Raw genomic sequence first — 27,703 nt, forward strand, 5'->3', positions numbered from 1 at the left:
AGGAGACAGCGACAAAGTATAATAAATAAATAAATAAATATATATATATATATATATATATATATATATATATATATATATATATATATATGGTGTGGGAGGCAAGTTGTTAGAAGCAGTGAAAAGTTTTTATAGAGGATGTAAGGCATGTGTGCGTGTAGGAAGAGAGGAAAGTGATTGGTTCTCAGTGAATGTAGGTTTGCGGCAGGGGTGTGTGATGTCTCCATGGTTGTTTAATTTGTTTATGGATGGGGTTGTTAGGGAGGTGAATGCAAGAGTTTTGGAAAGAGTGGCAAGTATGAAGTCTGTTGGGGATGAGAGAGCTTGGGAAGTGAGTCAGTTGTTGTTCGCTGATGATACAGCACTGGTGGCTGATTCATGTGAGAAACTGCAGAAGCTGGTGACGGAGTTTGGTAAAGTGTGTGGAAGAAGAAAGTTAAGAGTAAATGTGAATAAGAGCAAGGTTATTAGGTACAGTAGGGTTGAGGGTCAAGTCAATTGGGAGGTGAGTTTGAATGGAGAAAAACTGGAGGAAGTGAAGTGTTTTAGATATCTGGGAGTGGATCTGTCAGCGGATGGAACCATGGAAGCGGAAGTGGATCATAGGGTGGGGGAGGGGGCGAAAATTTTTGGGAGCCTTGAAAAATGTGTGGAAGTCGAGAACATTATCCCGGAAAGCAAAAATGGGTATGTTTGAAGGAATAGTAGTTCCAACAATGTTGTATGGTTGCGAGGCGTGGGCTATGGATAGAGTTGTGCGCAGGAGGATGGATGTGCTGGAAATGAGATGTTTGAGGACAATGTGTGGTGTGAGGTGGTTTGATCGAGTAAGTAACGTAAGGGTAAGAGAGATGTGTGGAAATAAAAAGAGCGTGGTTGAGAGAGCAGAAGAGGGTGTTTTGAAATGGTTTGGGCACATGGAGAGAATGAGTGAGGAAAGATTGACCAAGAGGATATATGTGTCGGAGGTGGAGGGAACGAGGAGAAGAGGGAGACCAAATTGGAGGTGGAAAGATGGAGTGAAAAGGATTTTGTGTGATCGGGGCCTGAACATGCAGGAGGGTGAAAGGAGGGCAAGGAATAGAGTGAATTGGAGCGATGTGGTATACAGGGGTTGACGTGCTGTCAGTGGATTGAATCAAGGCATGTGAAGCGTCCGGGGTAAACCATGGAAAGCTGTGTAGGTATGTATATTTGCGTGTGTGGACGTGTGTATATACATGTGTATGGGGGTGGGTTGGGCCATTTTCTTTCGTCTGTTTCCTTGCGCTACCTCGCAAACGCGGGAGACAGCGACAAAGTATAAAAAAAAAAAAAAAAAAAAAATATATATATATATATATATATATATAAGTAATGTAAGGGTAAGAGAGATGTGTGGAAATAAAAAGAGCGTGGTTGAGAGAACAGAAGAGGGTGTTTTGAAATGGTTTGGGCACATGGAGAGAATGAGTGAGGAAAGATTGACCAAGAGGATGTATGTGTCGGAGGTGGAGGGAACTAGGAGAAGTGGGAGACCAAATTGGAGGTGGAAAGATGGAGTGAAAAAGATTTTGTGTGATCGGGGCCTGAACATGCAGGAGGGTGAAAGGAGGGCAAGGAATAGAGTGAATTGGAGCGATGTGGTATACCGGGGTTGACGTGCTGTCAGTGGATTGAATCAAGGCATGTGAAGCGTCTGGGGTAAACCATGGAAAGCTGTGTAGGTATGTATATTTGCGTTTGTGGACGTATGTATATACATGTGTATGGGGGTGGGTTGGGCCATTTCTTTCGTCTGTTTCCTTGCGCTACCTCGCAAACGCGGGAGACAGCGACAAAGCAAAAAAAAAAAATATATATATATATATACATATATATATATATATATATATATATATATATATATATATATATCCCTGGGGATAGGGGAGAAAGAATACTTCCCACGTATTCCCTGCGTGTCGTAGAAGGCGACTAAAAGGGGAGGGGGCGGGTGGCTGGAAATCCTCCCCTCTCAATTTTTTTTTAATTTTCCAAAAGAGGGAATGGAGAATGAGACCAGGTGAGGCTATTCCCTCAGAGGCCCAGTCCTCTGTTCTTAACGCTACCTTGCTAACGCGGGAAATGGTGAATAGTTTGAAAAAGAGGGAACAGAGAAGGGGCCCAGGTGAGGATATTCCCTCAAGGGCCCAGTCCTCTGTTCTCAACGCTACCTCGCTAATGCGGGAAATGGCGAATAGTATGAAAGAAAGAAGAAATATATATATATATATATATATATATATATATATATATATATATATATATATATATATATATATATATATATATTATACGTCAACGCCGGTATACCACATCGATCCAGTTCACTCTATTCCTTGCCCGCCTTTCACCCTCCTGCATGTTCAGGCCCCGATCACTCAAAATCTTTTTCACTCCATCTTTCCACCTCCAATTTGGTCTCCCACTTCTCCTTGTTCCCTCCACCTCCGACACATATATCCTCTTGGTCAATCTTTCCTCACTCATTCTCTCCATGTGCCCAAACCATTTCAAAACACCCTCTTCTGCTCTCTCAACCACGCTCTTTTTATTTCCACACATCTCTCTTACCCTTACATTACTTACTCGATCAAACCACCTCACACCACACATTGTCCTCAAACATCTCATTTCCAGCACATCCACCCTCCTGCATACAACTCTATCCATAGCCCACGCCTCGCAACCATACAACATTGTTGGGACCACTATTCCTTCAAACATACCCATTTTTGCTTTCCGAGATAATGTTCTCGACTTCCACACATTCTTCAAGTCTCCCAGGATTTTCGCCCCCTCCCCCACCCTATGATTCACTTCCGCTTCCATGGTTCCATCCGCTGCCAGATCCACTCCCAGATATCTAAAACACTTTACTTCCTCCAGTTTTTCTCCATTCAAACTTACCTCCCAATTGACTTGACCCTCAACCCTACTGTACCTAATAACCTTGCTCTTATTCACATTTACTCTTAACTTTCTTCTTTCACACACTTTACTAAACTCAGTCACCAGCTTCTGCAGTTTCTCACATGAATCAGCCACCAGCGCTGTATCATCAGCGAACAACAACTGACTCACTTCCCAAGCTCTCTCATCCCCAACAGACTTCATACTTGCCCCTCTTTCCAAAACTCGTGCATTCACCTCCCTAACAACCCCATCCATAAACAAATTAAACAACCATGGAGACATCACACACCCCTGCCGCAAACCTACATTCACTGAGAACCAGTCACTTTCCTCTCTTCCTACACGTACACATGCCTTACATCCTCGATAAAAACTTTTCACTGCTTCTAACAACTTGCCTCCCACACCATATATTCTTAATACCCACCTTCCACAGAGTATCTCTATCAACTCTATCATATGCCTTCTCCAGATCCATAAATGCTACATACAAATCCATTTGCTTTTCTAAGTATTTCTGACATACATTCTTCAAAGCAAACACCTGATCCACACATCCTCTACCACTTCTGAAACCACACTGCTCTTCCCCAATCTGATGCTCTGTACATGCCTTCACCCTCTCAATCAATACCCTCCCATATAATTTCCCAGGAATACTCAACAAACTTATACCTCTGTAATTTGAGCACTCACTCTTATCCCTTTTGCCTTTGTACAATGGCACTATGCACGCATTCCGCCAATCCTCAGGCACCTCACCATGAGTCATACATACATTAAATAACCTTACCAACCAGTCAACAATACAGTCACCCCCTTTTTTAATAAATTCCGCTGCAATACCATCCAAACCTGCTGCCTTGCCGGCTTTCATCTTCCGCAAAGCTTTTACTACCTCTCTGTTTACCAAATCATTTTCCCTACCCCTCTCACTTTGCACACCACCTCGACCAAAACACCCTATACCTGCCACTCTATCATCAAACACATTCAACAAACCTTCAAAATACTCACTCCATCTCCTTCTCACATCACCACTACTTGTTATCACCTCCCCATTTGCGCCCTTCACTGAAGTTCCCATTTGCTCCCTTGTCTTACGCACTTTATTTACCTCCTTCCAGAACATCTTTCTATTCTCCCCAAAATTTAATGATACTCTCTCACCCCAACTCTCATTTGCCCTCTTTTTCACCTCTTGCACCTTTCTCTTGACCTCCTGTATCTTTCTTTTATACATCTCCCACTCAATTGCATTTTTTCCCTGCAAAAATCGTCCAAATGCCTGTCTCTTCTCTTTCACTAATAATCTTACTTCTTCATCCCACCACTCACTACCCTTTCTAATCAACCCACCGCCCACTCTTCTCATGCCACAAGCATCTTTTGCGCAATCCATCACTGATTCCCTAAATACATCCCATTCTTTCCCCACTCCCCTTACTTCCATTGTTCTCACCTTTTTCCATTCTGTACTCAGTCTCTCCTGGTACTTCCTCACACAAGTCTCTTTCCCAAGCTCACTTACTCTCACCACCCTCTTCACCCCAACATTCACTCTTCTTTTCTGAAAACCCATACAAATCTTCACCTTAGCCTCCACAAGATAATGAGCAGACATCCCTCCATATATATATATATATATATATATATATATATATATATATGTATATATATATATATATATATATATATATATATATATATATATTTTTTTTTTTTTTTTTTTCAAACTTCGCTATCTCCCGCGTTAGCGAGGTAGCGTTAAGAACAGAGAACTGGGCCATTGAGGGAATATCCTCACCTGGCCCCCTTCTCTGTTCCTTCTTTTGGAAAATTAAAAAAAATTGAGAGGGGAGGATTTCCAGCCCCCCGCTCCCTTCCCTTTTAGTCGCCTTCTACGACACGCAGGGAGTACGTGGGAAGTATTCTTTCTCCCCTATCCCCAGGGATAATATATATATTTTTTTTTTTTTTTTTTTTTTTATACTTTGTCGCTGTCTCCCGCGTTTGCGAGGTAGCGCAAGGAAACAGACGAAAGAAATGGCCCAACCCCCCCCATACACATGTACATACACACGTCCACACACGCAAATATACATACCTACACAGCTTTCCATGGTTTACCCCAGACGCTTCACATGCCTTGATTCAATCCACTGACAGCACGTCAACCCCTGTATACCACATCGCTCCAATTCACTCTATTCCTTGCCCTCCTTTCACCCTCCTGCATGTTCAGGCCCCGATCACACAAAATCCTTTTCACTCCATCTTTCCACCTCCAATTTGGTCTCCCTCTTCTCCTCGTTCCCTCCACCTCCGACACATATATCCTCTTGGTCAATCTTTCCTCACTCATTCTCTCCATGTGCCCAAACCATTTCAAAACACCCTCTTCTGCTCTCTCAACCACGCTCTTTTTATTTCCACACATCTCTCTTACCCTTACGTTACTTACTCGATCAAACCACCTCACACCACACATTGTCCTCAAACATCTCATTTCCAGCACATCCATCCTCCTACGCACAACTCTATCCATAGCCCACGCCTCGCAACCATACAACATTGTTGGAACTACTATTCCTTCAAACATACCCATTTTTGCTTTCCGGGATAATGTTCTCGACTTCCACACATTTTTCAAGGCTCCCAAAATTTTCGCCCCCTCCCCCACCCTATGATCCACTTCCGCTTCCATGGTTCCATCCGCTGACAGATCCACTCCCAGATATCTAAAACACTTCACTTCCTCCAGCCTCTCACCATTCAAACTCACCTCCCAATTGACTTGACCCTCAACCCTACTGTACCTAATAACCTTGCTCTTATTGACATTTACTCTTAACTTTCTTCTTCCACACACTTTACCAAACTCCGTCACCAGCTTCTGCAGTTTCTCACATGAATCCGCCACCAGCGCTGTATCATCAGCGAACAACAACTGACTCACTTCCCAAGCTCTCTCATCCCCAACAGACTTCATACTTGCCCCTCTTTCCAAAACTCTTGCATTTACCTCCCTAACAACCCCATCCATAAACAAATTAAACAACCATGGAGACATCACACACCCCTGCCGCAAACCTACATTCACTGAGAACCAATCACTTTCCTCTCTTCCTACACGTACACATGCCTTACATCCTCGATAAAAACTTTTCACTGCTTCTAACAACTTTCCTCCCACACCATATATTCTTAATACCTTCCACAGAGCATCTCTATCAACTCTATCATATGCCTTCTCCAGATCCATAAATGCTACATACAAATCCATTTGCTTTTCTAAGTATTTCTCACATACATTCTTCAAAGCAAACACCTGATCCACACATCCTCTACCACTTCTGAAACCACACTGCTCTTCCCCAATCTGATGCTCTGTACATGCCTTCACCCTCTCAATCAATACCCTCCCATATAATTTACCAGGAATACTCAACAAACTTATACCTCTGTAATTTGAGCACTCACTCTTATCCCCTTTGCCTTTGTACAATGGCACTATGCAAGCATTCCGCCAATCCTCAGGCACCTCACCATGAGTCATACATACATTAAATAACCTTACCAACCAGTCAACAATACAGTCACCCCCTTTTTTAATAAATTCCACTGCAATACCATCCAAACCTGCTGCCTTGCCGGCTTTCATCTTCCGCAAAGCTTTTACTACCTCTTCTCTGTTTACCAAATCATTTTCCCTAACCCTCTCACTTTGCACACCACCTCGACCCAAACACCCTATATCTGCCACTCTGTCATCAGACACATTCAACAAACCTTCAAAATACTCATTCCATCTCCTTCTCACATCACCACTACTTGTTATCACCTCCCCATTTACGCCCTTCACTGAAGTTCCCATTTGCTCCCTTGTCTTACGCACCCTATTTACCTCCTTCCAGAACATCTTTTTATTCTCCCTAAAATTTACTGATAGTCTCTCACCCCAACTCTCATTAGCCCTTTTTTTCACCTCTTGCACCTTTCTCTTGACCTCCTGTCTCTTTCTTTTATACTTCTCCCACTCAATTGCATTTTTTCCCTGCAAAAATCGTCCAAATGCCTCTCTCTTCTCTTTCACTAATACTCTTACTTCTTCATCCCACCACTCACTACCCTTTCTAAACAGCCCACCTCCCACTCTTCTCATGCCACAAGCATCTTTTGCACAGTCCATCACTGATTCCCTAAATACATCCCATTCCTCCCCCACTCCCCTTACTTCCATTGTTCTCACCTTTTTCCATTCTGTACACAGTCTCTCCTGATACTTCTTCACACAGGTCTCCTTCCCAAGCTCACTTACTCTCACCACCTTCTTCACCCCAACATTCACTCTTCTTTTCTGAAAACCCATACTAATCTTCACCTTAGCCTCCACAAGATAATGATCAGACATCCCTCCAGTTGCACCTCTCAGCACATTGACATCCAAAAGTCTCTCTTTCGCACGCCTGTCCATTAACACGTAATCCAATAACGCTCTCTGGCCATCTCTCCAATATATATATATATATATATATATATGTATATATATATTATCCCTGGGGATAGGGGAGAAAGAATACTTCCCACGTATTCCCTGCGTGTCGTAGAAGGCGACTAAAAGGGGAGGGAGCGGGTGGCTGGAAATCCTCCCCTCTCGTTTTTTTTTAATTTTCCAAAAGAAGGAACAGAGAAGGGGCCCAGGTGAGGATTTTCCCTCTAAGGCCCAGTCCTCTGTTCTTAACGCTACCTCGCTAATGCGGGAAATGGCGAATAGTTTGAAAGAAATATATATATATATATATTTATTTATTTATTATACTTTGTCGCTGTCTCCCGCGTTTGCGAGGTAGCGCAAGGAAACAGACGAAAGAAATGGCCCAACCCCCCCCATACACATGTATATACATACGTCCACACACGCAAATATACATACCTACACAGCTTTCCATGGCTTACCCCAGATGCTTCACATGCCTTGATTCAATCCACTGACAGCACGTCAACCCCGGTATACCACCTCGCTCCAATTCACTCTATTCCTTGCCCTCCTTTCACCCTCCTGCATGTTCAGGCCCCGATCACACAAAATCTTTTTCACTCCATCTTTCCACCTCCAATTTGGTCTCCCTCTTCTCCTTGTTCCCTCCACCTCCGACACATATATCCTCTTGGTCAATCTTTCCTCACTCATCCTCTCCATGTGCCCAAACCACTTCAAAACACCCTCTTCTGCTCTCTCAACCACGCTCTTTTTATTTCCACACATCTCTCTCACCCTTACGTTACTCACTCGATCAAACCACCTCACACCACACATTGTCCTCAAACATCTCATTTCCAGCACATCCATCCTCCTGCGCACAACTCTGTCCATAGCCCACGCCTCGCAACCATACAACATTGTTGGAACCACTATTCCTTCAAACATACCCATTTTTGCTTTCCGAGATAATGTTCTCGACTTCCACACATTTTTCAAGGCCCCCAGAATTTTCGCCCCCTCCCCCACCCTATGATCCACTTCCGCTTCCATGGTTCCATCCACTGCCAGATCCACTCCCAGATATCTAAAACACTTCACTTCCTCCAGTTTTTCTCCATTCAAACTCACCTCCCAATTGACTTGACCCTCAACCCTACTGTACCTAATAACCTTGCTCTTATTCACATTTACTCTTAACTTTCTTCTTCCACACACTTTACCAAACTCAGTCACCAGCTTCTGCAGTTTCTCACATGAATCAGCCACCATCGCTGTATCATCAGCGAACAACAACTGACTCACTTCCCAAGCTCTCTCATCCCCAACAGACTTCATACTTGCCCCTCTTTCCAAAACTCTTGCATTTACCTCCCTAACAACCCCATCCATAAACAAATTAAACAACCATGGAGACATCACACAACCCTGCCGCAAACCTACATTCACTGAGAACCAATCACTTTCCTCTCTTCCTACACGTACACATGCCTTACATCCTCGATAAAAACTTTTCACTGCTTCTAACAACTTTCCTCCCACACCATATATTCTTAATACCTTCCACAGAGCATCTCTATCAACTCTATCATATGCCTTCTCCAGATCCATAAATGCTACATACAAATCCATTTGCTTTTCTAAGTATTTCTCACATACATTCTTCAAAGCAAACACCTGATCCACACATCCTCTACCACTTCTGAAACCACACTGCTCTTCCCCAATCTGATGCTCTGTACATGCCTTCACCCTCTCAATCAATACCCTCCCATATAATTTCCCAGGAATACTCAACAAACTTATACCTCTGTAATTTGAGCACTCACTCTCATCCCCTTTGCCTTTGTACAATGGCACTATGCACGCATTCCGCCAATCCTCAGGCACCTCACCATGAGTCATACATACATTAAATAACCTTACCAACCAGTCAACAATACAGTCACCCCCTTTTTTAATAAATTCCACTGCAATGGCATCCAAACCTGCTGCCTTGCCGGCTTTCATCTTCCGCAAAGCTTTCACTACCTCTTCCCTGTTTACCAAATCATTTTCCCTAATATATATATATATATATATATATATATATATATATATATATATATATTTTTTTTTTTTTTTTTTTTTTTTCATACTATTCGCCATTTCCCGCATTAGCGAGGTAGCGTTAAGAACAGAGGACTGGGCCTTTGAGGGAATATCCTCATATGGCCCCCTTCTCTGTTCCTTCTTTTGGAAAATTTAAAAAAAAAATGAGAGGGGAGGATTTCCAGCCCCCCGCTCCCTTCCCTTTTAGTCGCCTTCTACGACATGCAGGGAATACGTGGGAAGTATTCTTTCTCCCCTATATATATTTATCTATTTATTCACTATATATATATTATCCCTGGGGATAGGGGAGAAAGAATACTTCCCACGTATTCCCCGCGTGTCGTAGAAGGCGACTAAAAGGGAAGGGAGCAGGGGGCTGAAAATCCTCCCCTCTCATTTTTTTTTTTTTTTTTGTATTTTCCAAAAGAAGGATCAGAGAAGGGGGCCAGGTGAGGATATTCCCTCAAAGGCCCAGTCCTCTGTTCTTAACGCTACCTCGCTAATGCGGGAAATGGCGAATAGTATGAAGGAAAGAAAGAAAGATATATATATATTATCCCTGGGGATGGGGAGAAAGAGTACTTCCTACATATTCCCTGCTTGTAGTGAAAGGCGACTAAAAGGGAGGGGAGTGGGGGGGTTGGAAATCCTCCCCTCACTCTTCTGTTCTTAAAGCTACCTTGCTAATGCGGGAAATGGCAAATATGTATAAAAAAAAAATATATATATATTCCCACGTATTCCCTGCGTGTCGTAGAAGGCGACTAAAAGGGGAGGGAGCGGGGGGCTGGAAATCCTCCCCTCTCATTTTTTTTTTAATTTTCCAAAAGAAGGAACAGAGGGGGCCAGGTGAGGATATTCCGAAAAAGGGTCCAGTCCTCTGTTCTTAACGCTACCTCGCTAATGCAGGAAATGGCGAATAGTTTGAAAAAAAAAAATATATATATATATATATATATATTTATTTATTTATTTTGCTTGGTTCAAAAGTATTTTTTGTCTGCTGCTTTCACTGAAATAACATGTAAAAATATTGTTGATGTTTCACCACTTTGCTATAAAGAGTGCGAGAGTGAGACCATAGTGTCAAGTAAGTTGCTCCTCCGAATGTATTAACTTTTATTTTATCTACTCCAAGATGTTGATTGTTGATTATTATTACTATGTCTTATCATATATATGGTTAACAATTTCTCGCTATAATCATTGTCATTTATAGGTAATTTTTCCATAACAGCAAAATTATAAAAAGAATTTAAAATTACCAGCTACACCAGTCAGATGCAGTGTTGCAAAGGTCAGATAAGTGTTGATAACACTGCCTTCACTTTTGCTAGAGACCTTCCCCTACCTCATCTTGGTCAACTTTTGATGCTGAAAGAAAGTGTCCATAAAATCATTCTCCACATGAAGCACAGACAATCATCAAATGATTTAGGATCATCTGCATGGTCCTATAAATACAGCTAAAAGTCACTAAGTATCCTTCCTTGAAAACTCATGACGGTGTGCTATCATTTGCATGGCTGGAGGATGATTAACTGTTGGAGGGAAATTATTACACGTTAGCACCTAGGCTAGATGCACAGCCTTGAAATTATGGCACAAATCTCAGTGCATAAATAGCCATCTAGAGGCATCTCTCAACTAAAATATCCATCTGGGGGCATTATGATGTTAATAATCCAAAAGAAAGGAATGAGATTCAAAGTATTTACAGAAGTAAGAATTGAAGAGAGTTACTCAAGCCTACATGGAAAAGGCTCCCCCTGACATTTTCTGTTCTCTTCCACTAAGGTAAATTTCAATCTACTTATGGGCTTTTCACCTTGTGTGTCCTTACATTGTTTCATGTGTGCATATGTGCATGCACTTATGCTTGCTTATGCTTGTATTTTTTTATCCACTCATATTTCCTTTGCTGCATATGCATATACATGCACAAGAAAAAAGGTATTCCAACCTTGTCAGCATGTTAAGATAATGTCATCAAGTTGATAATTTAGCTAGAAGTTTGGGCTCAAAGAGCAAAGAAAATAATTGTCATCAACATTTGGGACAGCATTAAACACTTGTTTAAAGATGTCTTGCTGGAAAGGAAAGCGTAAATAAAAAACAGCATTGCAATTAAATCCTGTTGACTGGTGATTACCCAAGCATCAAGTTGATGATTATTTGTTTACTTCTAGGATTCGGTTGAAGACACATTCCATAGGGTGAGAGGATCTGTATGTTCTGAGGGAAGTTTACCAAGAGGCTCATGCACTGTAGGTCATTATGGGATGGAAATACCACAGCTGGTTGACAGTCGTATGGACATTGAAGTTCGGCAGGCCAGAGAGTGGAGGTGTTTGTACCCTGACTGTGGGTATGTTACAGATCGTGAGTCCTGGCTGAGACAGCATTTTCGTAGACATACTGGTGAAAAACCTTTTTCATGCCCTTACTGCTCTTTCCGCTCAGCTCAAAAGGGAAACCTCAACGTTCACATAAAAAGGGTACATGGTGTTGGACAACTCTCAAGTAATGAATGTGTTGTATTTAAATCAGATTATCGTAATATTTCATGAAAAAGAAAAGTAAAATACACCTGAATTCTTAAGTTGTAGGATTAGTGAAAGTCATCATTGAAAATCTCAGTGACACATTATATCCAGAATCTGAAACATTACCATAGCACTCAGTTCTTTTAAAATTTATGCCAAAATGAAAGAAATGCATCATCTATTAAATAGATATAGACTTTATTTTTTTATTATTATCTTTAACTTTTAAGAATTACGTTGTGTTGCATTTTAAATGATGTACTTTTTCTATATTGTTATATTGCATATGATTATACTCTTGATGTAATTTCTATGTTTATTATATATGAAAAATGATGAAGTGATGAGTAATACATCATTGACCTTAAAGTACTCTTCATACAAGGTTGTGCTGCTGTGCAGTAACAGACCACAGTGTGATATTGCATGGATACATTAATGATAATGAATCATAAGGAATCTCAAAAATATTTTGAATATAAGATTTTTTCTTGTAAATTTGTTAATATATATCTTGTACAGTACCATAGATAGTATAGTTAGAATGGACATTTATCCTCAAGTCATATGTTAGCTCAGTGCCAGACACTTTCCAATGCATAAAAGCAAATAAACATTGACATTCAAACTTTGTTTGATTGCGTTCTTATAGAATAGTCTAATAGATGTCCCATTGTGATTGAAAATTTTATGTTTGTGTCATTCTTGGATTGTTTTATAATTTTTATGTACTTGAAGCTTGTAGGAATGGTTTGTTTGCTGGTATTCTGAAAGTAACTATGTAAAATATTGTTAGAAAAAGTCACGATTATCACTATAAGATTTGGTGCTCAGAGGTAACACTGTGAATTATCATTGTATGTCCTAGGCGTATCAGTTCCCTATTTAAAGAAGATTGGCAACATGGTATTGTCAAGGCTTAGAATTGAATAATCTGATAAGCAAGAGGACAAATACATTCAGGAACCTGAAGGTATTTTTCAGTTATGCTTTCATTCCTGAGATATAAACATAGAATTTGTACAACTGGGTTCTTCATTGTTTTTGATTGATATGAATTCATTCCTAAATAGGTGAAAATATTCTCCAATTTGATGAATGTAAGTTAATTTTTTGTAAAGAATCATCATCCAACTATTGACTTGTAATCTATTGCTTATGTATCTCTTCACTTGAATGTACATCAGAATCTTACTCAACATATCTGTATGTTCTTTTCATTATCTTTACTTTTACTTCCATTTACATGGAATAGATGAAGTTCATACAACCCTGTAACAATAACATATGTCCACTATGCTGAAATGAACAATATCTGCCACACTGCTGTAGCATTTATTAAGTAATCACTTAGTACAATAAGTATAAGTGTCATTTAACATTACAGTCTTACAGATTTACTCCCAAATTCACAAAATACCTCTGTTATACTTAGTCAACAACAGTTTCCGTGGCATCCTTATTGGAAATTCCGTAAGACTCCAATAGCTTACTCACCACAATTTTCTGTAACTCATGTTTTGCCATATTTTATACTTTAAGGCATACTGTGGCATATCTCTGCTTACTCAAATGTACCAAATATTTTATAGGGCCATACTGTTATACAAAGCTTTCATCCATATCAGAAAAAACACTCACCCTCAGTTGAAATCACGGAACAAATCCAATTCTAAAACGTCATCACAAACCTAATTATTGAAAAACAAAAGGCATATTGGCACTCCTTCCTCAATAAAATGAACTGCAAAACTCTTAGCCGTAATACGTCAACTCTTATACTGTGGTCTACATCAGTTGATGTATAACATAAGGGACTGTGGTCTATATCAATTAACTCTTGCTTAAAAGTCATAAGGTTTACTCCCTGCACTTATGAGGAAGGTTTATTTACACATATCAGTAAATTTCCTAAAATTATGAAAATGGATTTAAAGTAAATATAGTACTTTAGATGTATGAGCAAGTAATTCATGAATAATAAGTGTCAGATATAAGAGTGTACCAATTATTATCTGTACACTAAAGAAAAACAAACTGCTAAGAGTTTAAAAGTGAGTCACAAGGTTGGGGAGGGGACGAAGGTTCTGGGAGCAATGAAGAATGAGTGGAAGGAGAGAACATTATCTCAAGAGCAAAAATGGGTGTGTTTGAAGGAATAGTAGTTTCAACACTCTTATATGGTTGCAAAGTATGGACTATAGATAGGGTTGTACGGAGGAGGGTAGATGTGTTGGAAATGAAATGTTTGAGGACAATATGTGGTGTGAGGTGGTTTGATCAAGTAAGTAATGAAAGGGTAAGATATATGTGCAAAATAAAAAGAGAGTGGTTGAGAGAGCAGAAGAGGGTGTGTTGAAAAAGTTTGGGGATATAGAGAAAATGAGTGAAGAAAGATTGACAAAGAGGATATGTGTGTCAGAGGTGGAGAGAACAAGGAGAAGCAGGAGACCAAATTGGCGGTGGAAGGGTGGAGTGAAAAAGATTTTGAGCAATTGGGGTGTGAACGTACAAGAGGGTGAAAGGCATGCAAGGAATAGAGTGAATTGGAACAATGTGGTATACCGGGTTGACGTGCTGTCAATGGACTGAACAAGGTCATGTGAAACATCTGAGATAAACCATGAAAAGGTGTGTGGGGCTTGGATGTGGATAGGGAGCTATGGTTTTGATACATTAGACATGACAGCTATAGACTGAGTGTGAACAAATGTGGCCTTTTTTGTCTGTTTTCCTGGCACTACCTCACTGAAGCAGGGGGTAGTGATGCTGTTTCCTGTGGGGCAGGGTAGCACCAGGAATGGATGAAGGCAAGCTTGTATGAATATGTACATGTATATATATGTATGTCTGTGTATGTGTAGGTATATGTATGTATATGTGTATATGTTGATTTTTTTTCATACATACTTGCCATTTCCCACATTGAAGAGGTGTTATTGAGAACCGAGGACTAAGCCTAAGGGAGAAAATCCTCACATGGCCCCCTTCTCTGTTCCTTCTTTTGGAAAAGTAAGATCTGGAGGGGAGGATTTCCTGCCTCCCACTTCCTCTCCTTTTAGTTGCCTTTTATTACATGCAGGATACAGATAAAGAATGGCCCATCCCCTTATATACACATATATTTACTTAAACATCCATACACACACATTTTATATTTATATTGCTTTGTCACTGTCTCTCGCGTTTGTGAGGTAGCGCAAGGAAACAGAAGAAAGAAATGGCCCAACCCACCCCCATACACATGGATATACACACACGTCCACACACGCAAATATACATACCTATACATCTCAATGTACACACATATATAAACACACAGACACATACATATATACCCATGCACACAATTCACACTGTCTGCCTTTATTCACTCCCACCGCCACCTCGCCACACATGGAATACCATCCCTCTCCCCCCTCATGTGTGCGGGGTAGCGCTAGGAAAAGACAACAAAGGCCTCATTCGTTCACACTCAGTCTCTAGCTGTCATGCAATAATGCCCGAAACCACAGCTCCCTTTCCACATCCAGGCCCCACACAGCTTTCCATGGTTTACCCCAGACGCTTCACATGCACTGATTCAATCCACCGACAGCACGTCAACCCCGGTATACCACATCGATCCAATTCACTCTATTCCTTGCCCGCCTTTCGCCCTCCTGCATGTTCAGTCCCCGATCACTCAAAATCTTTTTCACTCCCTCTTTCCACCTCCAATTTGGTCTCCCACTTCTCCTCGTTCCCTCCACCTCCGACACATATATCCTCTTGGTCAATCTTTCCTCACTCATTCTCTCCATGTGCCCAAACCATTTCAAAACATCCTCTTCTGCTCTCTCAACCACGCACTTTTTATTTCCACACATCTCTCTTACCCTTACATTACTTACTCGATCAAACCACCTCACACCACACATTGTCCTCAAACATCTCATTTCCAGCACATCCACCCTCCTGTGCACAACTCTATCCATAGCCCACGCCTCGCAACCATACAACATTGTTGGAACCACTATTCCTTCAAACATAGCCTTTTTGCTTTCCGAGATAATGCTCTCGACTTCCACACATTCTTCAAGGCTCCCAGGATTTTCGCCCCCTCCCCCACCCTATGATTCACTTCCGCTTCCATGGTTCCATCCGCTGCCAGATCCACTCCCAGATATCTGAAACACTTTACTTCCTCCAGTTTTTCTCCATTCAAACTTACCTCCCAATTTACTTGACCCTCAATCCTACTGTACCTAATAACCTTGCTCTTATTCACATTTACTCTTAACACGCACATATATGTACATATACATATGCATACATATTCATACACATACACAGACATATACATATATACACATGTACATATTCATGCTTGCCTTCATCCATTCCTGGTGCTACCCCGCTTCACAGAAAACAGCATCACTACCCCCTGCTTCTTCAAGGTAGCCCCAGGAAAACAGACGAAAAAGACCATATCATTCACACTAAGTCTCTATCTGTCATGTGTAATTCACTGAAACTGGGGTCATTTTGCTGTTAATGGACTGAACCAGGGCATGTGAAACGTCTCGGGTAAATCATGGAGAGGTCTGTCGGGCCTAGATGTGGATAGGGAGCTGTGGTTTTGGTGCATTACATATGACTGAGTGTGAATGAATGTGGCCTTTTTTGTCTGTTTTCCTGGCATTACCTCGCTGTCGCAGGAGGGTGGTAATGCTGTTTCCCATAGGGTGGGATGGCTGCCCTTTTGATGGGAAGTCCTTGAGGGAATGGGCATCAGAGATGCTGAAGTGGTTTGGACATGTGGAGAGGGTGTGTGAGGAGTTGGTGGGGAGGATGAATGTATCAGGGTGGAGGGAACAGGGAGAAGCGAGGTGACCAAACTGAATGTGGCATGATAGGGTGGGAAACATTTTGATCGGGACCTGAACATGCAGGAGGGTGAAAAGCATGTGCAGGAGGGAGTGAATTTGGAATGATGTAGTATACAGGAGTCAACATGCCACCAGTGAACAAAATCAGGGTGTGTGAAGTGTCCAGGGTAAATCACAGAAAGGTCTGTGGGGCCTGATTGTGGATAGGGAGCTGTGGTTTCAAACGCATTACACATGACAGCTAGAGAATGATTGTGAGCAAATGTGACCTTTCTTTGTTCCTGGTGCCACCTCACTAACAGTGTATACATGAATAGTTGGAGGTTGTGTGCTGGGTTCATTTCTGGCATGCAACTGGATGTAATGGCATTCATGACTGTGTAATGGATCGTAATGTAAATGATTTGCACTTAGTCATTCATATAATTTTAAAGGATGTGCAGTGGACTGTGTGTACGAATGACCTGCAATGGAGTGTTCACTAGCGCATGAGTGACATGCTGTAGCTTATGAGTGGTGTGATTGTTGATGTGATATACACGGATTGTGTTGAAATGGATAAGTTCATGTGGATTGTCATATGGGATACAGGATTACAGTAAATGTTAAATGGAAAGATTTAGTACTGATCTGTTATCAAGATGGGTACAGACATTATTACTAGCATTCTAGATATAAAAAAATGAAAAGGATTTTTTAATTTGGTAATGATGATATAAATTTACAGTCATAAGCATGTTTGAAACCTATGACTTCAACTGATGTGATGAAAGATCTTTGTTGCACTAGTTTCTGCTTAATGCAAATGAAAAACTGTATGACTAGACAAATACCTGCAGAAATATTGTAAAATAACTGCAGTACATACTTTGGATATATCACCTTTGGTTCACTGACACCACTTCATATCACAATTGTTACTGCAAAATTTTAGCTATTGATAAGTATATTTCCATGATTTGTGCCACTTGATATGACTGGACAAATTGCTGCAGTAATACTATTAAGAACAGTTGTTTATTATCATCAAGAAGTCTGTCTATTTATATCTTTGATGCCTGATCCCCTCTGGAACTCCCTCAAAAGGGGTCGCATGTCAACAATCTCCATGACCAGTGAACTCCAGCGATGCTTCATAGCCTTTAGTGCCTCACTCTTAACAGGCCACTGACAGAGGGCAACTTTAGGGCAGTGTTTGCAGAGAATCCTTCCTAATGTTGCTACTTACTACTTCTGCCTAGTGTTCTTACCTACTACTTCTACCTAATGTTTCTCCCTAATGCTACTACCTGCTACTTCTATCTACATATAATTCATTATGAAGTATCTGCACATTTGTTGTTATTATTATTATTATTATTATTATTATTATTATTATTATTATTATTATATCATTATTATTATTATTATTATTATTATAGTTGTTACTTCCATTATTATTATTATTATTATTACTATTATTATTATTATTATTATTATCATTATTATTATATTATTATTATCATCATTATTGTTATGATATTATTTGAACAGTTACTGCAATTGCTTTCATTACACAGTATTTCTGCAATATTACACAGCTGAGTACCGGTAGAATATCAAAAATCCATAATCCGTAAGACTAAGCTATATGTGGATTTTGGATTGTTTAGGGCTTTAGAAATATGAGTCGTAGAATGTGACCTGAGCATGCCAGAACCTTGCCAGAGTGTTTTGGATACCTAATGCAGGCTCTAAATGTTATCTGTTTGTATGTAAAGATATGCTACATGAAACAATTAATAACTTGTACTGAAATATACTGGAAACTTGCTCCAAGTTGGCAATAATCTTGAATGCGGTGGAAGATGGATTTTGGGAATTTACAGATTTTAGAATTCTAAACATGGATTTTCGATATTCTGCTCATATGAATGCTTTTTTTTATGGAAGTATAATACGTAACCAAGTTGCGCATTATCTACCAACAGAATGCACGGGAACGTTCAGGTCGACGCCCATGTCCCTTCTGTAACAAAGAGTTTGACTTCGCAAGCTCCCTAGAGCGGCACATAAGGGTTCATACAGGCGAGAAGCCCTTTGCCTGCCCTCTCTGCTCCTATCGCACAGCCCAGCGTTATAATCTTGATCGACACAAACGCATCCATGAAGATCAGACTGGAGCCACAGCATTTACTGCCAAACTCATCTAAGCAATCAACTTGAGGCCTATTAGAGAATCTGTGTGAAATACAAAGCTTGTAATCCTGTATGTCTTTGCACTTTAAACACAACACATAGTTAGGGTTGCCAAGCATGTCTTAAAGGTGGATTATCCAGGTTTTAATGAAGACACCCATAGTCCAGATGAGACCTTAGCATGGATGCTCTTATGTTTTTAATCTTTTCTCTCCAAGATTTTTTACATTTCTTTTTTATCTGAATGAGGGCATTTTGTGTTTTGCCAATGGTGTTAAAACTGATTCAATAGGCAAGGAAGTCTAAAAATTCTGAAATAGTAAAAGAAAATAGCAAGCTTTCTAAATTTTTTAGGTTTAATATATCTTTACTGATGTCATATGCATTGGCATAAGGATTTTTTTTATATTGATATAACTCATATACTTGAAGAAAGTGAATAGACTTTGCCAATTTTTTACAATCTGCTTGTAGAGCAAATTAACTGCATTATACATGGAGATATGTATGACTGCTTTAAAGGAAATAAATAGTGATTTTATCTGTCAACCAGACAGCATATATATAGAAAAGTGAATAACAGTACTCTGATAGGTTGAATCAAGGTGTTTTTAAATAAAGAAAATAAATTTCTACCATGTATAGTGTTCCCTTAATCCTGACAATTAACTACAGAGAAGTTGGTAATTCTCTCTACAGTGTAAGGAACACCATATTTTTTCACTTATAAAAAACTTTGTAGTAAATGAAGTCTCACCCTATTTCATATAAAGTACAAATTTTAACTCATCTATGCAAATCATCAATTGATTTATCTTGAAGTTAGGATTTTTCAAGAGTAAATAACTGAAGTAAAGCTGATTAGTGCAGTACAGATGATGTAGCATACAAAGGAGTGTCAATATGTAATGGTATGCAATTGACTGCTGATGTAGACAGCACTTGATTAGCATGCAGTGGAGTAGTGTTAGGTTCAGGACTGACTTTCATTGGGCTATTGATGTGCTTTTGACTGACATACCATAGAGTGGTGTGTACATGGCTGACATATATTTGTGCTAATATTATATGTGTGTATGTAATAGACATATTGTGTGATGCTGATGAATTTATGATGGACATGCAATGAAATGTTCATAAGTATGTGACTAACATAAAGGTAATTGCTGATGTGTTTATGACTGATATGCAGTGTGTTGTTGATGTGTATATGACTGACATGCATGGATCTTTATGTGTACATAATTGTCATGCAGATCATTAATGTGTATATAGATGGAATTCACTGAAGTTTTGATGTGTACATGACTGGCATACAGTGCTGAGTTGATGTTTTCACGCAGTGGTGTTGGTGTATTCATGACTTGCATGGAGCAAGGTTTTGATATATCCCTGATTGGCATGCAATGAAGTGTTGATGTCTTCATGATGGGTATGGACTGAAGTTTTGATGTGTGCATGAGTGGCATGCAGTGAAGTGTTGATGTGTGCATGACCGGTATGTAATGACATATGAATGTTTACATGCAGTAAAATGTTTATGTACACATGACTGATAGACAGTTGAGTGTTGCTCTACCATGACTGACATGTAGTAAAGTGCTGCTATGTTCCTTTGTGGTAATGAGTAATATGATTAATACCCATATGAAATGGAGTATAATGTGCATTTGCACATAGATGTGTACCCAATTGGCATGCAGTGAAGTGATAAAATATTTATGTGACTAGTCTGCAGTGAAATGATGTTGCTTACATAAATATTATAAATAAATCTTGATGCATGTATGTTTGATATGATAGAGTTTTGATGCATATAAATGGAGACTATACCATGAAACTCAGGGGAGTGGAGGAAGAATGAGGATTAAATCTGCAGATATTGTAAAATTCCAAACTTTTCAGTTTAGCATACATAAGGATAGTTGTGTTCTGTTGTAATTCAGGGATACAAACATTTTTGACATTATTCTTTGTGGTATAAAAGAATCACAGAGATGAAATGGAAAGGATTTTATGTTTCATATCTTAATTGGTAAATATTTCTACTTCCGGTTACTAGAGGAAGTGTTACTTATTATAACTGATTTTTTTCCAAAGTTCTTGTAAAACTTCATAAATGTTGACTCATTACTGAAAATAAGATACTATAACTGAAAAGATTTTATGTCATCAGTAAATTCTGTATCCTGGTGGCACTTAAATGCAGTTACAGCAAATGGGCAGAAGTGACTTCCCTTAACTTTGCATTATTTCATTAATAAAAGTTGATAGAGCTACATTTTAAGTAGGATGACACATCTTACTATTGCCCCTGTTTCATTATCATGAACTCCTAATACTGTGAAAAGTATAATCTCATTACTTATACTGAACCATTATCACATACTGTTCAGCATGTTCAAAATTTATCAACATTTCTATAGAAACATGAGAAATGATAATGATTATTTTACTGTTCTTTGTTCAGTATTTATCTCCAATGCTGTTGTAATTATTGCCTCCACTTTGATATTTTGTACTATTATACTATTATCATTAATTTGCTATTTATTTCTATATCAATACATCACACATAACTATCTACACATCACTCACTAACAGAAGACAGCAAATGCTGTAGTCCAACACTTCTGTCCCTTCTGTAACAAAACATTTTACTTCGCAATCTTTCTAAAGTGAGACCTTTGGATTCGCAAAGGTGAAAAACCCTTTGTCTTACTACTCTGCCCAAATCATACAGCCAAACATTGTAATCACGGACATTACAAATGTTCCCATGGAAGTAGAACAATGCCAAATCACTCATTGCCAAGCTCTTCAGAACAGATAATACCAGGATCATCTTCAGAGCAGTTGATGATATGAGCATCAGAATAACAGTGTTAAGATATCACTCCTATAGTCATGTGATCTGGTTAGAGTTCCGCCATGTGGGATTTGTCAGTTTTTCTATTTACCAGACAAAATAGAATCATCTCCATACTTTACAAAAGTGCAAAATTCAATTCTGTGCAAATTAATGATATATATGTATTTGCAAGAGGTTCAATTTGAGCTACATTAATCCTGGTGGGAACATGAAGCAGGTTGAAAGAAAATCTTCCTTGTGTTATTATTCTCACACTGTTCTGATAGGTAAATTAGATTTTATATCGTAAAAGGATGGTAAAAAAAATTAATGAGCGTTATTATTCTCATTCCTAGAAAAAAAAATTATCCAGGGGTTGCATCTCAGTCACCATGTATTTTTGAGAGCACTGCACTGTACTGTGAATTATTTTGTATCAGTTTAGTTTCTTGTGTGTTCTGATAATATTCATTTTATGGTAAGGGAACTTTTCCTTTCTCAAATGATATGATACTTCTACAATTAAAGCTCAAACATCCAAACACCATGGGACCAAGCATTGTGCTCAATACTGAAAATTACGTACTTTTGTGTGATGAAGTTTTCTGGCCTTATCACTCAAAAGGGAGCCAGAAAAAGGCATACATTCACTTTTTTTTTTTCTTTTTTGCTGTAACCACTCATACACCACTTCATCAAGTTCCTCCAACAGTGCTTCATGCAGTGACTCTGGGTTGGTCATGCCTTTGTTTCTTACACTATCAGCAAGGATTTCAAAATATTTTCACATTGCCTCTTGATATAAAGTGTTGTGTTTCCACCAACATGATTTTTAACAAATTTCCGTGCTGATGCATTATTGTCTAGCTTTTGTAACATTTCAGCATTTTTTTCTGACTAAGAGTAAAATGCTTTAAATCCAAAGCTGTATGGATTTTAAGCTGTATAGACTTCTGTTGTACTACTACTACCACTACCACCATCACTACCACTACCACTATAGTTTTATATACTATTCTTCATTTCATCAAGTTAGGTATTAGTATTCTAATGAATTGTGAGTATATATTAGTGAGAAAGTTTAAATATTCTTTTTTATATTGTTTAGAAGTATTATTGGTGGAATGTGGAAACTTTTTTGCATGGTATGATGAAAAAGAAAAATTAGATGGAAAGAATATGAGAAGATATTAAAGGAATCCTCCCCTCTCATTATTTTTTTTTTAATTTTCCAAAAGAAGGAACAGAGAAGGGGGCCAGGTGAGGATATTCCCTCAGAGGCCCAGTTCTCTGTTCTTAACGCTACCTTGCTAACGCGGGAAATGGCGAATAGTTTGAAAGAAAAGAAAGATTAAAGGAACCAAAATCTGCTAACACATTTTTCTTTTTATATTACTCTTTCTGGATAAGTTTGTATCATTTTCTTCCATTCAAGAACTTTAAACATGGTGAGATAAACAAAATTAATGAAAAGTTTTTCTTTGAAAGATTTATAAACAATTCTTACAAAATGAAGTGAATATTTTATAGCTGTATTTTATATTAGGGTTATAGAAAGGCAAGAGTATTAGCAGAGGGTAATGTGAGTACATGGAAGATCTCTAGAGAAATTCAAGAAAGTGAGATAGCAATGGTCCTCAAGTAGAGCAAATACCCAAAGAGATGCTGAAAATATGGCATAAGGATTTATACAGCATTAATTTCATTTCTGTTCATATTTGTGAGAGAAAAGGTGAATTATAAACAAGGATAAAATCATGAAGGATGTAAATATATCAACTGGCTTTTCACTCTGAGAGTTATACAGTAGATTCCCATACCTGGCATCCCTGGGCCCTTTATGATGCTGGTAAACGAATTTCTTATATAAAAGAGAGAATAAAAACACGCTTGGAAAGTAAAGAAAAATGATAAATATAATCTATGTAAAGAAGACAAGGAAAACCATTTATTGCCTGACTCAAAAATGTACATAGTCCTAAGTTAACAAATGCATTCTTGAAAGATGTTACTAAACGAAATCAACTGTACCTTAGATTCAATATCATAAGATGGAAAAAATGTCCTGGGCAAATATTTCCAAATGCATTTTCTTACATATGCTGTTCTGTGAGGTGTTTATCTACTTGAAATATGATTATTATAAACATATAAATAGATTGCTTTATATCACTAGGAATTCATCCACTATAATGTTGCATTAGTAAATCCAGCTTTATGTTGAGACTCAAACAGTAGAAGATGACGCAGGTGATCCTATGTACCATATTATTTTTTATGAAACAGAGAGCATGGACAGACGATCGCCGTCCAAATACCATAACATGTAATCATAGATAATTTATAAAGTAGCACTAGAAACAGGTGAAAAACAGCTTTATTCTCTCACATCCACTTTTTAATTTTCATGTATGAAATACCTAGCCAGAATCCATAATGATGGTAAACACAGAGGTTATGGTGTTGGTGTAGAATTAAAAGAAAGTTAAGGATGTTGGATCTACATGATACAGTGATAACAGGAGCACCATTAAAAGTTAGAAACACTGATGAAGGGTTTTATGTAAGAATGTAGGAAAAGGAAGTTAAAAATAGATGCAGATTAAGACCAAGATGACAATGTGTGAAATATGAAAGTTGGAGTGCAACATGGTAGGACAGACATACAAAAGCTATGTTACAGGACTTTAAATATCTTGGTATTTCATACAGCATAGGGTGTGCAATACAGGCTGAGATATTATGAGCTTGAAAGACAGTCAGATTGCTGGGCTTTAAAACCATTAATCAAAGGAAGTAGAACAGGCCATCAGGCATGTGGGTGTGGAAGATGGACCAGCAGTATCCTCTTGTGTTGTATTTGGCATTTAACAGAGGTGTCACTGATTTTTTGTGTAGAGGGCTAGCAGCTGAGGTAAATTTTCTGAGAAATGGATATGAATAGCAGAAAATGAACAGAATGAGGATAGTATTTTGAGGGAAATAGCTGATAAAGTAAGAGATTGACTATGGATGTTGTATAGACATAAGAAAAGAACAGTTAAGAGTGTATTTAAATGAACAAAGTGAAAGTAGGCATATGTGAAGACCAAACTTTAGAAGAGAGTAAAGGTACCCATGTGTGCTAAGGATGTCTTGTCATAGGAATGTATGGGAATATGCTGAGATCATGAAATAAAGGTGTTGCATAGATCACTGCTGCTGTTAACAATGGAAGGATTATACCATATGGGTAGATAGACAGATATATAGATTTAGATTTTTTATCTGTCTAATTACTGAACCTGTAATTAAATGAATGTATGTAATTGGGTACTCAGTCATTCATTTCACATAAAAGAGAAGTATAAGATTTTTCATAAGAGGGAATTTTCATTACCCCTATGATTAGAACATCATTAACATGTACTGTTGTGAGTTGTTTATAGACATACAAAAATGAGCAGTGTATAGGTCAACTAACATGAATAATCTAAATGAAGAGTGACACTAATAAGAGAAGCTCAGAGAATTAAATCAATATAAGAATATTTAAAAGAACGTAAGTATGTGCCAGAGGGTCTTTTGGAAAGATGCACATCATCCCAGTGGAAAAATACACATTTGCAGTTCCATCCAGTTTGAATATGATACAATAGCTTCTGCCACTATTGACTTTTTTCTAAGCATATATTGTATATCTTAATTATCTTTTTATTTTCTTCAATAAGGAAATTCACTTTTTAAAACAGGTTGAGAACATTAAAATCTCTAAAACTTTCTGAGAGATTAGATTTTAACTTTGCAAGAAAAGGTAATGTTGGATCCAATACAGAAAACACATACAATTGAATCTGATTAAAACTTCAGCCATGTTTGGCTCTCTTACTACAAAAGCACTCCACATCTTTTGTAGCAAATTTCTTCATATGACTATCAATTGTCTTCCTTGTATCTTTCAAAGAACTTTTTACTGCAAACACAGTTCCTCAGATTAAGAAACTTGAAAGTTGTAACAGTGTCTTCCCTTGTTCATCTCTTTTCCATTGGGGCAAATTTATGGCCTCTGATTTATCCCTGGAATTCACTTGATTATTTTCAGGTGCTAACTTTGTGGCCCTCCTCTGTATCTTCTCTATTTGTGGTGACCATACTAAATGTGGTGACCATACTTGAAATGCCTACTCTAGTGTATTTCTAATATCTAGAGTACATAGTTTACCAAACATTTTCTTTCCCATGTACATATATCTAATTTAATATTAATCAAGAGATAATTTTCTTATTATGCATATAGTTTTGTTGATGTGGTGATCAATGTGATATCTAAACATTTTCACTGCGTTGCATCTGCGGTGTGGGTGGGAGAGATCTATTGCTGCTGCAAAGAATTGAGTGTCGAGCATACCGTTTTAAATTTGTAGAAACAGTTTTGTTTCAATGCACAGATGTAGAGAGTTTGTGGTAATTAGACAGCCAGAGATTGTTCTGAGTACCCTGTTCGGCAAGGTTTGCATGTGTGTATGTGTTTTCATTTGATAGGGTTGACGGCGAGGCAAAGGCATAATCTAGGGTGGAGCAATGAGTTGTCTGCATAGGATACTAACAGGCTCATTTCTCTCTCCAAAGCATGCACCGATAAGTGTCCTCAGGACACTCAATTTGTTTATGGCCTTGGTGTTGATGATTGTGGTGTGGAGATCAATGATATGTGTTTTAACACATACAACACACATGACTAACTCTTCACATCACAACTTAGTCCTGTCGAGTGAGTGACTAAACAAGGTTATGGGAGGGTGTAGGTTGCATTCATATGTATCTGGGATTAAGATACCGATAATGGATTTTTGCGTGTATTTGCATATATAAATATTTCTGTAAGAAATGTGTGTACATATGTATGATTATATACGTCTAACGAGTGACGCGCGCGTGTGTTTCTCACTGGTGACACCAGTCTGTCTTAGTATACAGACCTCACACTATCATTCCTAACAGTACAAGGTTATCTTTGTATAACTACCTCGGGCCCCACCAAAACATGTGTACTTTGCCTTGTTAAAACATATAATATTATGATAGGATGGAACCTCAGACCCATCCGAGCTGGCAGCACCAATGACGCGGTTGGTCTGTTGGATTATGTCTTCCCTGCCATTGGAGGAAAGCAAGTGTATCTGTCAGTCTGTGATATACCCGGGTGTCAGGCGGAGTGTCTATATGTGAATATATCTCATATCTATTTTTTGTTTGTTCGTTTAAGGCTTTGACATCAAATGAGTGTCTATAATGCGTCTCTTATCTTGTTCTGCTTGATGTGTGTGTGTGTGTGTAAATCAGTGCATTGTTATAATCATAAATTCTCATTATGGATCGCATTCGTGACTGTGTGCGTAATATGTCTCTCCCTCCGTCTCAGCAGAGTGGCCCATCCCAGCTAGGTAGCCTTTCCCAACAAGGGGGTTCATCCCAGCAGGAGGAACCATCAGAGCAGACATCGCAGCACACATGTTCCTACTGCAAGAAGGAATTCCCCTTCGCCAGCAGGCTCAAGCGTCACCTCCTGGTTCACACCGGAGAGAAGCCCTTTGCCTGCCCTCTGTGTCCCTTCAGCAGTGCCCAGAGACACAACTTGGAGCGCCACGTACGCCTACACCACACGCCCAAGCTTGCCTCAGCACCGCATCACCTCAAATAATGGTTTGTTGACCTGAGTTACTGTGTTCGAAGGTATCAGCGTTACTATTGCTTTTCTTAACGT

At 38.9% G+C, this 27,703-nt stretch overlaps 1 protein-coding gene across 2 annotated transcripts in view; it reads left to right on the forward strand.

Moving 5' to 3' along the window:
* LOC139755997 (early growth response protein 1-B-like) overlaps nucleotides 1-23,170 on the forward strand; it is a 50,198-nt gene extending 27,028 nt beyond the window's left edge. The window contains exon 2 of one of the 2 annotated variants that reach the window (XR_011714239.1): nucleotides 11,704-13,267. Coding sequence is in view for 1 of the 2 variants with exons in the window: in XM_071674921.1 (XP_071531022.1) it covers nucleotides 18,902-19,123 (222 nt within the window). In the remaining variant the exon portion in view is untranslated. Of the gene's footprint in view, nucleotides 1-11,703; nucleotides 13,268-18,901 lie in introns of those variants that run through there. The other variant, XM_071674921.1, reaches the window with a different exon arrangement.
* Nucleotides 23,171-27,703: the final 4,533 nt, after the last annotated feature.

The sequence above is a fragment of the Panulirus ornatus genome, chromosome 2, assembly GCF_036320965.1.
Source record: "Panulirus ornatus isolate Po-2019 chromosome 2, ASM3632096v1, whole genome shotgun sequence".
Taxonomy (NCBI): Eukaryota; Metazoa; Arthropoda; class Malacostraca; order Decapoda; family Palinuridae; genus Panulirus; species Panulirus ornatus.